The 15785-nt window shown below is 32.3% G+C and overlaps 1 protein-coding gene across 1 annotated transcript; it reads left to right on the top strand.

The window, feature by feature from the left end:
* Positions 1–404: 404 nt before the first annotated feature.
* LOC143915947 (cytochrome P450 CYP12A2-like) lies at positions 405–2544 on the top strand. The gene is made up of 8 exons (XM_077436766.1): positions 405–650; positions 739–846; positions 907–1019; positions 1094–1210; positions 1276–1554; positions 1643–1805; positions 1887–2135; positions 2215–2544. Exons 1-8 carry the CDS (start codon positions 405–407, stop codon positions 2542–2544), a joined length of 1605 nt encoding a protein of 534 aa, XP_077292892.1.
* Positions 2545–15785: the final 13241 nt, after the last annotated feature.

Raw genomic sequence — 15785 nt, 5'->3', positions numbered from 1 at the left:
CAATAGTCAATATACACAGGTGTAAACACGATGCTTTTACTAGTGCCGGGCAGATCGGTGTTCTCGGTGGCACAAATCAGGTAAACAATTCGATAACGTTCGAATTATAAACAAAGCTGTGAATAAGCTATGAATAGAAATTAATGTTGTACTCATAATAGTATTTTGAGAGATTAAGATTGTAATCTACACCATTTCCGGATATTATTCGCGCAGTTTAATTAAAGAGTAAATACATGCTTGAAAGATAAGCGATCCAATTACGTATTGTATTCAGTTAATGTTTTGAAACATACATAATTATCAAAATATCATTTGAAGTTCAAATTTAGTATATAAATACATACATTGTTTGATTTGTTTTGATTTGAATGTTTAAATTTACAAACCTGAGAGTCGGCTATATGTACTATGATAATGGTAGATTTTTGGGCACATACACAATCCACCGTCAGTTGGAAACAACGATCGAGGATTGTCCAGCACATGTTCCCAAGCCTAAGAAAGATTCTAGCGAGTACCATTGTTCAAAAGAAGAGTGGGATAATGCAAAACCATTCAGTCAAATTCCAGGCCCGGCGGCTCTGCCTATAATTGGAAACACTTGGAGATTTCTGCCTAAAATTGGTAACCATAATATTTTTGGTTTATATCACATAACCGAAAAATACACCACTTGTTGAATAATTCCATGTTTTATTTTTAGGCGAATACGGAGATATGGCAAATGACATATCCAAATTGTTTGAAAAAGTTAACAACCAATTTGGAGATATAGTTAAGTTAGAAAAGATTCTCGGTCTTAAAACACTCATTCAGATTTATGATCCGAGTGACATTGAAAAGGTAATCGCAGCAATGTTGACACATTTGGTGAACGAATATAACATATTCCTTAATTTATAGATTTATAAAGTTGAAGGAGTTATTCCCGAGAGAGAAATTTTTCCAAGCTTATCGTACTTCAGGAAGAATATGAGACAAGATATTTTCGGACATACAAAAGGTTTATTGACATCGTAAGGGTTCAATTTACATTATATTCTACATATATATGTATGTATAGCGATGATATTTTCATGTCTTATTTCAGTTATGGTGAAGATTGGCGTGCATTTCGTAACAAAGTTAATAACATAATGATGCAACCGAAAATGATTAAGCAGTATGTTGAACCAGTCGACAATATTGCTAAAGAGTTTGTTCATAGGTGATTGATATTATAATAATAGTTAATTTGCCCCTTCAATGATTATTAATAAATTTACTTAATAGGATTCAATCAATACGTGGGAAGGATAATAAATTATCAATGGATTTCATGAAAGAGATTAATAAGTGGTCGTTGGAAAGCATAGCATATTTGGCTTTAAATACAAAATTGGGCTGTCTCCAAGGAGAGTTATCTGAAGATTCAACACCAGCAAAAATGATTAAAATATCTGAAGAAATATTTATATACGGGGGAAAATTAGATGTTGAACCTAGTGCTTGGAAATACTATGCAACGCCAACTTACAAAAGAGCTATGAAAGTTTATGATGAACAAGTTACGTATGTTGTATTGTTTAGTTTGGATTTAAAAATTTATTTTCTATATGTAAAATCATCCATTCAAACTTTCATATTAAATTATCTTTAGTTTCAGCCAAAGCCTAATTCAGGAAGCAATTGAAAGAATTGAAGCCAAAAGTGTTGACGATCTATCAGATTTAGAGCCTAGCATATTAGAAAAACTATTGAAAATTGATAAAAATGTCGCTATCGTTATGGCTTTAGACATGTTTATTGCAGGAGTAGATACGGTATAGTTTTGTCGGGGAGTTAAAAAGACTTTAAAAACATGTATGAAATGATATTTAAATGTATGCTTGTTTCAATTTTAGACATCGACTGCATTGATGAATATTTTTTACTATCTTTCTACAAATCAGACAAAGCAAGATGTTTTGAGAAAGGAAATCTTGACACTTTTGCCTGATGACAATTCTGAATTGACAGCAGATATTTTGAATTGCTTGCCTTATATGAAAGCTTGTATTAAAGAAGCTGCCAGACTATATCCTGTCACTGCCGGTACATTGAGAACCCTTACTAAGGGTATAGTACTAAAAGGATATCAAATTCCTAGAGGGGTGAGGAATCTTTTCTTGTTCAAAAATATTACAAAATTATTATAAATAATAAAATTATGATTTGTTGTTAATTTCACAGAATGACGTTGTGTTTGTTCACATGGCAATTTCAATAAATGAGAAGCACTTCCCTCGTCCGCTAGAATATATACCGGAACGTTGGCTCAGGGAAAACATTAATTCGGATATATCATACAAAAAAGCTCACCCATTTTGTACAATGCCTTTTGGTTTCGGTGCTAGGTCTTGCATTGGCAGACGTTTTGCAGAATTAGAATTAGAAGTAGCTATAGTTAATTTTATGAGATATTTCAAACTCAGTTGGGAGGGACCACCTCCGAGCAGAGGTATGTCAAGTATTAACTTTCTTAAGCCTCCATTTAACTTCATTTTCGACAATGTAAAATAGTTATTGTATGTACATATGTATAATATCATACTACATATAAAATATCGTACATATTTTAAATAATAAAATATATTTAGGAATTTTTAATTTGATGTTCATATACATTGTGAATTTGAAAAGAAAGGCTGTGATGTTTTGATATAATTTTTGCATGCATTTGTTTTGTGTATTATATAATAAATTTTTATTGTGTTTATATTAATATATATTATTATGTATAATATGTTAAATTAAATGTTTTTTAAATAGAAATTTTGATTGTTTTAATTGATCAAATTTATATTTCACAAATATATAATAAGATGTATCAACGTTACCTATCTAGACGATCTCTAGCGCTCGCTGCGGAGCCAGAACTTGTTACAGAACTAATACTGCGACTACGTCTACTTCTCAAAGAGTCTCCAAGATTGTTGACACCGTGAGCTGTGATGCTGAAACTTCGCAATCTGTAGTATTCTACGTCCAATCCAGCTTCAGAACCTCCGTGTAATGCCGCACGTCTTGTATTTCCCAGCATAGGCTGCAATTAAATTAAAAATAAAATCGATTAATACGTAAATAAATCAAATATTTGTTGAAGAATTATTATAGTAACAACTATGTGATTGTAATTAATAATCTTTTTTTTTTTTTAAGAATTAAATTTTTCGACTGTTTTTGTAGTTAATGCAGATTTTCGAAATTTGCGATTGTATTTGTGTACGTGTTAGATATTGCTATGAATAAAAGAGAGCATTGCTGCGACTCGAAAAAGGAAAAAGTCGAAGCAATTTACCGTAGAAAGGTTTTTCCAAGAACGAGGGAGTGGGAAAAGCTTTTTCCGCAATAAACGATCGCCGGGAAACTTAATACTGCTGAACGAATGTATTCCTTGATACGGGTTGTAGGATTTATAGCACAAACTCTGATTATCAATATACAATGCGCTTTTAAATTATTTATTTTCGTATTGGAGTTTATGATGTAATATGAATGTACAACAGGCTTTTCGCATAAAATTAATTATATGCGAAAAAGGGTTGTTAATATTGAAAGGAAGATTTTTTTATATTTAATTCTACACATATGTACCTATATAAAGTACGTATATACTATATACATGAATTTTGTATGCATAAAAGTACGATTCTATGTATGATTAAATAAAACTCTGACATTATACTCGTAAAATTAAATTTGAAATTCGCAATTCAAAGACAAAAAGAATTACGATTACCAAATATAGTGAAAGAGCTTTTAACGTACTTTGTATTACATATATGGAACATCTATACACATGAAGATTATAAACTCCATTTACATATGCTTTGAATACATTTCTCAAAATTAAAATATATGTATGTAACTACATATGTACATATATTGAATTCTTTATTGATTAGAAAAGTTTATCCAGATACGAGAATATATAAAAAATACATACGGGATAAATTAGTTTTATTTTTCAACCCCATATTTTGAAAGACTTCTTGTTTTGTTTATATTAAAAAAATGAATTAAAACGAAGATACATATCATATATGTATGTATGTATGTACCAGTCTTTAGATACTTGGAAAGTCGTGCAGAGGGGATAGGAAAATCGAAGATTCTGAGAAACGTTAACCTTACGTTAAACTTATTACGATATTCAATCTTACATATTTACCTGTTTCACTATACGTTCATACAAAATAAAACAGATAATATGAAAAGTTACACATGTGTATACTTTGAAAAATAAAATGAAAAAGTTTTATCTTAATATATCTATGTATGTATGTAAATGGGTTTAATTAAAACTTGTAACATTCAAAGCAAACCAAATTGTGTGCATACCGTTGATTCAACCTAATTACTTACTATAATTATGGTTGTCCTTATGGGAGATGCAAACCAAAGGAATATACATATGTATATAGTTATGTGATTAATATTAATCTGTCTGCAGAGAGAGAGAGAGAGCAGTATAATTACTGTCAGTAATTGTATTATTATAAATATATTATACTGTACATAATTTATTCGAATGTTTGAACATATTATGTAAATCTTTTTCGGTGAGAAAAAAGTAAAAACTCCATATTTGAGAATGAATGAATGAATATCAAATTTCAAAAAGACAATACGGACAAAATAAGTTCTGGCGTTAAAATATGTTAAAATTTTAAGTGCAAAAGATATTTACATAAATGTCGCAGTCTTAGTTAAAAGTCGTGGGATTCCGACTCGGTTGTAATGTATTTATTTATTTTTTTAATTTAATAATCAATAAATACTTATTGACGGTTCCGCGACAAATCGCTCACGGACCTAATACTCAACGACATCGCTCGCGCGATAAATTGCTCACCGACATTACACGCCCAGATAAATGGCTTACGCGACATTACGCTCACGGGACAAAACGCTAACGCGACAAATAGCTCACGGAATAATTTGTACGTACAAAAATGTTATTTTTTACACAAAAATTATTAAATTGAACGCATCGTAACGAATTTATACACTATCCTATCACAGATAAATAAATAAAATACATACAAACCAGCTAAATCTCAATTTATTCACAAATTACAGAGTTTATTATAAGGATTTTTTAATTCTTCGTGTTAATAAGGATTTTCGTTCAGTTACAATTATTTTTTTAATCGGTGTTAATTATAAATTATTTAACATATGTATATGTAAAATAATCAACGGGACTGTATGATATTATCTTTTTGTAGTTAATATATGTTTAATTCATCATCCAAGACTTCGTTTTATTTTTAATTATTTTATCAACAGTACGATTATTTACTAGAGCGATTTGTCGCGTGAACAATATGTCGTGCGCGTTATGTCGTTGAGTGTTCCGTTGTCGTTGAGTTGGTGGTTCCGTGACAAATCTCTCACGTACCTATAACTCAACCACATCGCTCACGCGACAAATTGCTCACCGAAATAACACTCACAGATAAATGGCTCACGCGAAAAGCCACTCACGCAACATGACGCTCACGGGACAAAACGCTCACGCGAAAAATAGCTCACGCAATAATTCGTACATACGAAAACGCTATTTTTTACACAAGCAACTTTTTCATGTTTTGGTCAAACTGGGGAGAGGGTCGATATTTGACAAAGATTTACAATACCCTGCATCAGTACTTACATTTGCCAAAGATATGAAAAAAAATGCCTATTCAATGCATTAGTTGCAGAAATTAGGACTATATTTATGGACCTGGAAATAAGGTGAACATTTTAAATATTTTTAGGCTATGTGACAAACCAGGACATTTTTTCAAAATAATTTTTCTAAATATTTGAACTATTAAAAACGTTAATGAACATTGGAAAATCATTGATGCACATTTATGAAAATAAAAAAAATCGATTTCAATATTTATAAACAGGTCCAACTTAAGGATTCTGTAAAGACAGCTACCCAAAAAACAAGTAAAACCAGCACGAATGGTCACATTACTGGAAATGGTCTTATATTTGTATACATATATATTTTTTTGTTTTACATACACATATGTATATACCAGGAAGGCCTAACAGGTAAGCCCCAATGCACCTTCCTGGCTAATTACAAACATCGATATACATACAACTTATAGATTAATTTTAACAGAGCAACAAGATTAATTTTTAATGATAAATTTTTGATAAACTTTCGGAGCATCCTACACGTGTTAATAAAAATTAAAACATTAAAACATTTACAAACATTCTTTGAACGCAAATGCAGATGAAAATAATACAAACGAGCAATTTATTTTTATCTAAAAAAATCCTTGAAAAATCCGAGCGAAGTAACCGTATGAAAAAAAAGTTTTCCTGGCCAAAAAGTTTTCCCATTCGCTCGATCTTCGAGCGAAACAAACTTATTCACGCGGTCTAATTAAACCTAAAACGTTCTCCACACACATCTACTATGACCTTTTTATACGCGAATATACAATATTTTATTACACAATATATTTCAATTACACGCCTATTCACGTCGGATATAAATAAATTCGTTCGTCATACAAAATAAAATCTATATATACATAAATTTCGGCTCTCCCTATGTGGCGGGCGAATTTTCATTGAGTTACCCGAGGGAAAATCGAGTTACATTTCCTCGCGCAAGATACCCCTCGCTTAAGATACCCTCACAGATACACCGAAGACATCATATTATATCTACATATATGTACATATGTATGTTTGCAGATCCGACATCTAGCATGGTTGTCGACATTCTCGACGATCGGTGTCAAGTGGTCTAGCCCCCTTTTGCACGGCTCTCGACTGTTTCCACCTGGTCGCTTAGCCATTTACCTGAAAATTCATCCAACATTGTATCGATTTTGATACGAGAGGTTGTCAACCCAATTTTCAACAGACGTTTCACGTGGAATACACTCCGATGTCAGGTATGCGTGGAAAATGCTTTCGGAAACGGACGCGCCCTAAAAATGAACAGTGAAGTTCAATGACACTTATTTTGGGCGTTTTTATTGTGCGTATGAATTCTTTGTTACACACGTGTACATCATATTTTATATAACCCGGAAAAGTTATATGAAATGAAATCTATTTTTATTACATACCTCCTTTACGTTTCACATGGCTTTCGGGTCAGTGGTCATTTTTATCTCTTATCCGATCGATTTCATACTTTGCCATATTGCTCATTTTGGTCATCAATATACGTAAATGTATCGTCTGCCGTTGGAGATAAAATATCGTATACAATGCGTAACAAATATCCAGAATCTCGGATACGGTGACGTTTATGACGGTACGTAAGGCTACCATAATCTATCTTCAACCTTTTCGCCTTGATATGCTATTTCAGATTTTAATTGTTTAAACGCCTATAATTCACTCTATATTTTATAAAATTTGCTCTATATGTTCTCGTTATCTCTAATATTTAAATATTTATAGTTTTAATTAGTATTGATAGCTGAACCCGGCATACGTTGCAATGCCAGAATACGGCATGGAATTCCCGTTCCCGTTACCGTTCCCGTTCACGTTCACGTTCACGTTCCCGTTTCAAGTGATGGTGAGAGTTCTACTAACGTCTCTTCAACGCCGTGTCGTTATCTCTAATATTTTAATATTTATAGTTTTAATTAGTATTAATAGCTGAACCCGGCATACGTTGCAATGCCAGAATACGGCATGGAATTCCCGTTCCCGTTCCCGTTCACGTTCACGTTCCCGTTCACCAAGTGATGATGAGAGTTCTACTAACGTCTCTTCAACACCGTGTCGTCATAAGCCAACTGGTAACGTAACGTGGTTACCAACGAACAAATTTCCTTGACTACACAATGGCGCTTCAAACTTTCGCGTCGGTAAAATTTTAATTACAAATATTATTATTATTAAGAGGTTTTTTCCCGTTTTTTTTTCACAGTAAGCTTCCCGGACATGCATACAACAAATCCTGAAAGTTTCATCGTAATCGGTTGAGTGGTTTAGAAGCCTATACGAGACATACAAACAGACATTCAATTTTATATATATATAGATGATGTGTACATGTTACATGGAAATGTAACATATTATTTTTATGTTTCTATGTAGATTCGTCATTACATGATAAAATAGTAAAAAAATATTTATATTTAGGTTAACTAATAGACATGTCCGGTAGTAAATAATAAGAAATAAAGAGACGTATGAAATTAGGATGGAGTGCATTTGGACGAATTAATGTAATCAAATTAAATCAAAAATGCTACTCTGCCTGAAAAGATCTTCTATTAATGTGTTTTGCCAGTAATGACGTTTGGATGTGAAACTTGGACATTGAACGCCAAGTTGCTACACAAAGTCCAATGCACTCAAAGAAATATGGAACGCTGTATGTTTGGCATAGCGAGGAAAGACAGGAAGCGGAACACTTGGTTGAGAAGTATGACAAGGGAGTGGACATACAGTGGATAGAGTAAAGAGATTGAAATGACAATGAGCAGGCCACGTGGCTAGAAGATTGGTGACGAAAGGTGTACAAACGAAGTGCTACAATGGTATCCGAGATAATGCAAAAAGGTAAAAGGAAGACTGCTGGGAAGATGGGTAGACGAAATCAGGAAAAGTTGTGGGGTGAGATTTATGAGGGGAAGCGTGTTGTAGACGACGATGGTGATGATGTATGTAAATTCGAGTTGAATGGAATTTAAACACCTTCATAGACAATACTTTGATTTTATTGCAGAAAGGTTATTTTTTGAAATTGAACTACGAATTTTGGATGGACGTAATCTTGAAAACGTGAGAGAGGTCAAGTGCCTGGGATACCTGCTCACGGAGTATCTCACTAATGACCGTGACATCGAAAGTTAAAGGAGAACTATTTGTGCAAGGGAAAATATGCTGGCAAGATGGTTTTACCACTCCAGTGTAGAGGTTAAGAGACAATTGTTTGTGTCCTTTTGTACTAGCCTCTATACTACAAACGGGAGACAGTGAGGAAGATAAAGGTTCAATATAACAACTGCTACCGTGCTCTATTCAAGCCAACAAGAGGATGGAGAGCGTCGCAAATGTCCGTGCAGGGGCACGTGCCACACTTTGAGGCCATTCTCAGGATGAGAGCGGCCTCTCTACGTCTTCGTATATTTTTACCGTCTAATTGTCTTTTTGCTGCCGCATCTTCTCATTTGCAATCTCCACTGTATGTTCGATGGATGGAACCATTCCACCGACCGCCTTAAATGGACATTAAAATGGTAAATTAATTAATTATTCTTCCTATTATTATAATTATTTATTATTATTATGATTTATTTTTATTATTTATTATTATTTATATATTTATTTTTTTAACTTTATTTTTTTTATCTACGAGTTGTTTTACTCGGCTTCGCTCAGTATTTGTAATATAAACAGCTTAAACATGGCGAATCTAATTAAATAAATTGTTTTTTTATTAAATTTATTTAAATCGAAAAAAATATAATATTCAACCAATTGAATTGTCATCATAGAAACTTTGTTTTGTTTACGAAGTTTCCAACCAAAGATACTTACATACATACATACAAAGTCTCCTTCGAAATTATATATTAGATTATTATTCTATACTATTTTATTTATTATCTATATGTACATATCTTATTTATATGGACGATGGAGATTAAATTATTCTCCCTATCGCCTGGAATAAAAAAGTTATTATTATTATTATTAAAATATCATTCTAGGAAAAGTTGTTGTTAAAACGTTGTTTTATAATATTTTCCCAAAGGCTAACAATTTCTGCGCATCTTTTTGCGACCCTACTTTCTACATAAATTTCAATTAGGCTTAGATAAATACTGTAATGGAGAAGCTTACCGTTTTCAATTTTTTTTATATGAGAAAGATAGGTACGTTATTATTTTAAAATGGGTTTTCATTTTAAAGACATATTAAATACGACATACATACATTTTTTTTAGTTTGTAAGACGGGCAAAGCCGAAGTCTTAGACTACTAAATTTGGTATATAGATTTTCTGAAAATGTTCAATTTTTAAACTTTGTTCATTTTTCACCCATCTGAGTTACTCTTATGTAATTATTTAGTATTTATTGGATGTCCACTTGCAAGATTGGTATTAAATCATCCCTAATGATAAGTGCTTTACAACTGATCTTAAAGTGATCTACAAGTGTTCCGAAACGATTCAGTCAGTACATAATTATACCTATATATACTGTGATATATATAAAATATATATTACTCAAAATTTTTCTTAGAATTCTTACGAACAAGAATTTGAATCGTCCTCTAAGTTTTTACAGGGAGAAAGCTATGTGATTGATGTATCGTCTGTATTGTCACTTAGTGAAATTTTTAGTGTCGAAACTTTGGCAAGAGAAAGCTTCAAGAAAATGAACTCTATCGTCGTGTTAAGGAAAAGCAGAGGGGAAAATTTTGCGAATGTCGGTGAACCCGAAAGGTCGAACAAGCACCTTATCTGCTATTCATATCCTACGAACACATTTAAAGTCCACGTGAGATACTATTAATCGGTTCTGAAATTGTCTCCATACTCATTTCAAGGAATTCTGTTTCGTCTGTTTCATTTCCAGGTGGGATTTCAAACGCGAAAAGCTTTTCAGGTAAGTACAACATGTTTTTCCGGTATCTGGACATGTACCCCCTGAACACGTACCCCCCAGACACATAGCCCCTGGACATTAACCCCCGACATGGATAAAAATTGTTTAAAAATAGTAATAAATAATTAATAATTAATAATAAAGTAAAGTAATAAATAATAATAAATTGAGTGTGGTTGAGCATATTGAATTTCAATTTATATACAATATTTAATTTCGATTTATTGATGTAATTAGAATAAATATTATAATAGAATAAATATTAATTTAAAAGACAGTCACCAGTTAATGTTTGCGTTTTGTGGTATTGAAAGTAAATTTTAATAGAAGTATATGTTATTGTTAAGGCTTCCAATCCCGGGATCCCGGTGTTTTCTGGTACCGTGAATCCCGGTGCTGAAACTAGTCTGAATACCAGGATTACGGTGCTGGCAGAACATTATATAATGTTCATTTGTTTGCCACCCGTTTCGACGCCGGCTTGCCGTTTCCACGAAATGGTATGAACAGCCGGTATTGTGTCGCAGATATTGTGGTCAACCGCAATGTTATTTGAAGCATATTTTAACTGATTCGAACTCAGAAGCGACCGCTGATCAAGTTTTCGTGATCTAGCAAAAATGTGTGTGTGTCTGTGTTTCTGTGTGAGTGTTTATTGTGTGTCAGTGTATTTTGGGTTCGTCACTGTTCGTCCTATCGAACTGAAACTTAGTATTGGTTACTGAAATTTTTATCGATACACCGTAATTTTCTGGCTGAAATAAATTAGCATTGATACTGACGTTTTATTTAAGATACTGTAAATTTTTATAAAATATTTTTATGTACATATGTTCATTTACGTGTGTTAGATAAGCCCCAACCTAGTTCAGCAAGAGTTGGCTTAATTCGTAATTTTAATTTAAAAGTAGGGCATGTATAACTTCTCCAAGATTTTATGAAATACTTTGAACAAAAAAGTTTCGTATTTAATATATATATAATATTATATCTAAGCACCATAGCCAAATGTTTTTTTTATGAAAAATTTAAAGGCAGGTACATGCAGTACATCCAAAAACATTTTCAAGTGTACTTATCGATTAATCTCTCTTATTTTGCTTCTCAATATATTAATGTCGTTAGTAATTCCATAAAATCAAAAGTGTGCTTCCTAAACATAGTTTATATTCTTTTTAATGCGACAGATTATTTATTTTATTTTTACATACATACATACATATATGTGCCATGACAGGAATGACAGGACACTCAAAGATGACACTTATGGTTAGATTAATTTTTGTACGTAAGTACTAACAATTGACAATCAACCATTTTCTGATAGACTTAAATTTGCGAGAAATGCATAATGTAGGTAGCATTTATAAGATTCAACAAATTTGAGATGCTAAAATCCAAATCCACGAGAAACTAAGGGGGTGGATACCGATTTATTGTTTTTATTGTTTTACTGGTATGCAATAGCGCTGCCAGTGCACTACGATGCAGCTACGTATATATGCGAGAAAACAAACGGAAAATAAATAAATTTCTCGTTTGTAATCCTGTGTTCGTGTTCGTCACTTTTCCTTAGTTTGAACGAGTCGAATATGCAATAAAGCATTTTAAATTTATTTATTTTTTCTTTTATTAGATTTTTTTATTGAACCAAGCCACCACATAATAAAATGGTTGACTGTATTTTAAAGAATACAAAGGTGGCTGAAATTTTTTAACATTTTTTTAACCCTTTGTACGCCAACGACTCCCATTGACTCATTCGTACGCCAACGTCTCATAAATGAATAGCGTCGATTTCTCTTCCTAAACGTTCAATAACGTATAAATATAATATACATGTATGTGGATATAGTATATACATATATACATATACGGACGCGATGTATGTATGGGGTGGACGCGTGGATAAGTATGGAAATTTCATTAGGAATATACGTTAAGCATAGGAATGTGGCGTGACGACCACTCGTGTCAAGGAGACGCGGGGAATTGGGGGAAGAGGGGGGGGGGGTTGGAGCATCTGAAATGTGCTCCTGATATTGAGAATCTGACTTGGAATGGTGACGTCATCGTTAGATGCACTGCGAGGGAACATCTATTTATATATAACATATAACTTTATTCTAATTTGTGGCACAACGGGCACAACACAAATATATTTCTTTCATTTATTTTTTAATTTTTATATTTGTACATATATGTAATTTGTTTTTTAACTTAATTTTTTACTATTGTACTTCTTAATATTTTTAGCACACTCGTCGCTTTGGAGCAATCTGTTAGACGAGTGTGCTTGATTAATTGATTTTTGTTAAAATAAAAATAAAAAAATAGAATAAATATATAATTTCCTTGACTACACAATGGCGCTTCAAACTTTCGCGTCGGTAAAATCGTAATTACGAATATTATTATTAAGAGGTTTTTCCCGTTTTTTTTTCACAGTTAGCTTCCCGGACTTGCATACAACAAATCTTGAAAGTTCCATCGTAATCGGTTGACTGTTTTAAGAGCATATACGAGACAGACAAACCGACAGGCAAATAGACAAACAGATATTCAATTTTATATATATAGATCAGGATTTATCAGAATAAGTGTTGTCGATAAAAAATCAATAGTCACGCAATTGGAGGACTATTAAATCCAATTCAAATAAATACGATTAATCTGCGACGTAGTAATATTCCCGTCAGGTGACTTTGTATTCGATATTAATCAACTTTATCGTAATCCATAGAAGATATATATGTATATACATATGTAGGTATAATATGAAAAATTAACGCCAAAGCCACGCTTTCATTTCCGAATGATATATTATATTTGATAGTGTCGTTGATTAAAATCGTTCATAGCAAACAAATTAACGCTGTATTTATCAATTCAGTTCAATTATAAAATCTATGTAGAAATGTTTCAAACTCGATAAACGTACAACATGGCGTGTTATCAGATTCGATTGAATCGGAAAAGCTCGACACACTTTGATCACGTTCGACAGTGCGAAATCGCACATTTCGTTTGTTTGCAAAACGTACGTGTTCGGCTTTACACGATTAATATATGTATGTATCTACATGTGTATATGTACTTTTACATATTCGTTTAAGCACATGATTCGTCTGCCGGTCTGTCTGTTGAAATATAAAGAGAACGACATGGGGTGAGAGTGTATAACCTCTCCTTATACATTTATAAGGTCAAATTTTCTACAGTTAATTGATAAAAATATCTACTACTGTCGTATTATTATTAAATGTATTAACTGGAGAATGTCTATATTAAGATCATACATCAATATATAATATTGTTGCGTAAGGGTGGGTGGAGGATCTATATCAACTATAGTGGGAAGCGAACGAGTACCGTTACCGACCACTTATTCAATTCGGGGGTCTCATTCATTTTTAGCCGATTTGCTCTTAAGCCTGGAGTTAATCCTCAAAACCAATTAAAACGACGGCTCCTTTTTCGCATACGTTACGATATTATAGCACAATTCCATCAAATCTTTGTTGTCCTCGTACATACATATGTATGTACATACATATTTAATATACAGGTAGTCCTCGACTTACGACGGTTCGCACTTTCGAGCGAAAAAAAAAAAATTTTTTTTTATTAATTAATTAATGATTTTATTAATTAATTATTTTGAAAGATTGATAAATCTCAAGCGGATGTGAGTTATGAAAACGGGGAATTCTCTTTAGAAAGAAATGAAACATCGCAGTAGTTTAAAAAATTAAGTACGTTAACTCATACGGTCGTTACCGTTTGTTACATAACTGTTCGTTATTGTTTTAGGATGTTTATTTTCTCAATTTCGTGTTGATTAGTGCTCAAATTTTTATTTATAAGAACATTTATAATGTGTGATAAAGAAACGGGATAATGACTGATAAAGAAACTCTTGTTAAAAAAAGAAAAAGGTGATAAACTTAAAAATTTTACTTGAAGTGATAAAACAATATGATAGTGGTAAAAAAGTGATGGACTTGGCAAATAATTTGAAATTGTCACATTCAACGGTCTCCACTATTTAAAAGATAAAGAAAAAATTCGTAAAGCCGTTAAAGGGTCCTTGTCAATCAAATCTAAAATAATAAATAGAAAAAGACTCAGACCCATTCAACAAATGGAAAAATTACTAGTGATTTGGATCGACGACAAGATTGAAAAGCGAATTCCATTGCATCTCTTAAAGCTCATTATTTAAAAATTACATTTGCGCAAGGCATTGAAGCAACAGAAGAAGGAAAAACTCTTCAAGAATTTTGGAAAAATTATAATATCCTTCATGTTATAAGAAATATAGATAAGGGATGGAAAGAAATTACTTCAGCATGTATGTACGGAATATGGAAAAAACTCAGCAATCGATTTGAACCCGTTTCTCTTTCCATATACGAAAAAGAAAAAAATGTCGAGGATATTACTAACCTAATCGTACAATTTAGTGAACGTCTATAATTTGACGTAGATAACGAAGACATCAACCAAATTCTTGAAAATGATTCAGAAGATCTAACCAATGCAGAATTATTAGATCTTGAAACTCAAATGGTTGCAGAAGAGGATATTGATGAAAATGAATCAATCACATCTGCGGAACCGCTGAAAAAATTTGTATTGAAAGAAATGGCTGCTGCTTTTAATTTAATTAATCAAGGAATACAAAAGTTTGAAATGATGGACTCAGACAGTGAAAGATTTTCAAATGTGAACCGCAGGATTTAAGAAAATCTCGCATGCTACCAAGAAATATATAGAGAAAAAAAACAGGATACTTTTCAAACAAAATTAGACACATTTTTCAAAAAAACTCATACGACCGTATCTCAAACTGAAGACGAAGAAATGGATTGTACTTATGTGATGAGGATGTATATTGTGATATGTGATGAGGATGTATAATTTATAATTAATAAATACGGATGATGTAGATGTTTAGTTTGTTTAAAATTTAAATATGAATTCATTCGAATTACTGAATTAATTAAAGTAAGTAAAATCACCGGAAAAAAAATATAAATATATTCCTCGACTTACGACGGATTCGACTTACGACCGAGGTTCAGGAACGTATCTCCGTCGTAAGTCGAGGAATACCTGTATGTAAAAACACACATATCATTCGCGGATAAG

The sequence above is a fragment of the Arctopsyche grandis genome, chromosome 8 (genome assembly GCF_051622035.1).
Source record: "Arctopsyche grandis isolate Sample6627 chromosome 8, ASM5162203v2, whole genome shotgun sequence".
Classification (NCBI taxonomy): domain Eukaryota; kingdom Metazoa; phylum Arthropoda; class Insecta; order Trichoptera; family Hydropsychidae; genus Arctopsyche; species Arctopsyche grandis.
Note: the sequence above shows the minus strand (reverse complement) of the source record. Positions and strands in the feature narration are given on the sequence as shown.

What these genes read in the sequence shown, in the direction of transcription:
- LOC143915947 (XM_077436766.1), top strand. Translation starts at nt 405, where the DNA reads ATGTACTATGATAATGGTAGATTTTTGGGCACATACACAATCCACCGT. An exon ending in ACCATAATATTTTTGGTTTA is followed by an intron (nt 651 to 738) that starts TATCACATAACC and finishes AATGACATATCC; the next exon opens with AAATTGTTTGAAAAAGTTAA. An exon ending in GCTAAAGAGTTTGTTCATAG is followed by an intron (nt 1,211 to 1,275) that starts GTGATTGATATT and finishes TTTACTTAATAG; the next exon opens with GATTCAATCAATACGTGGGA.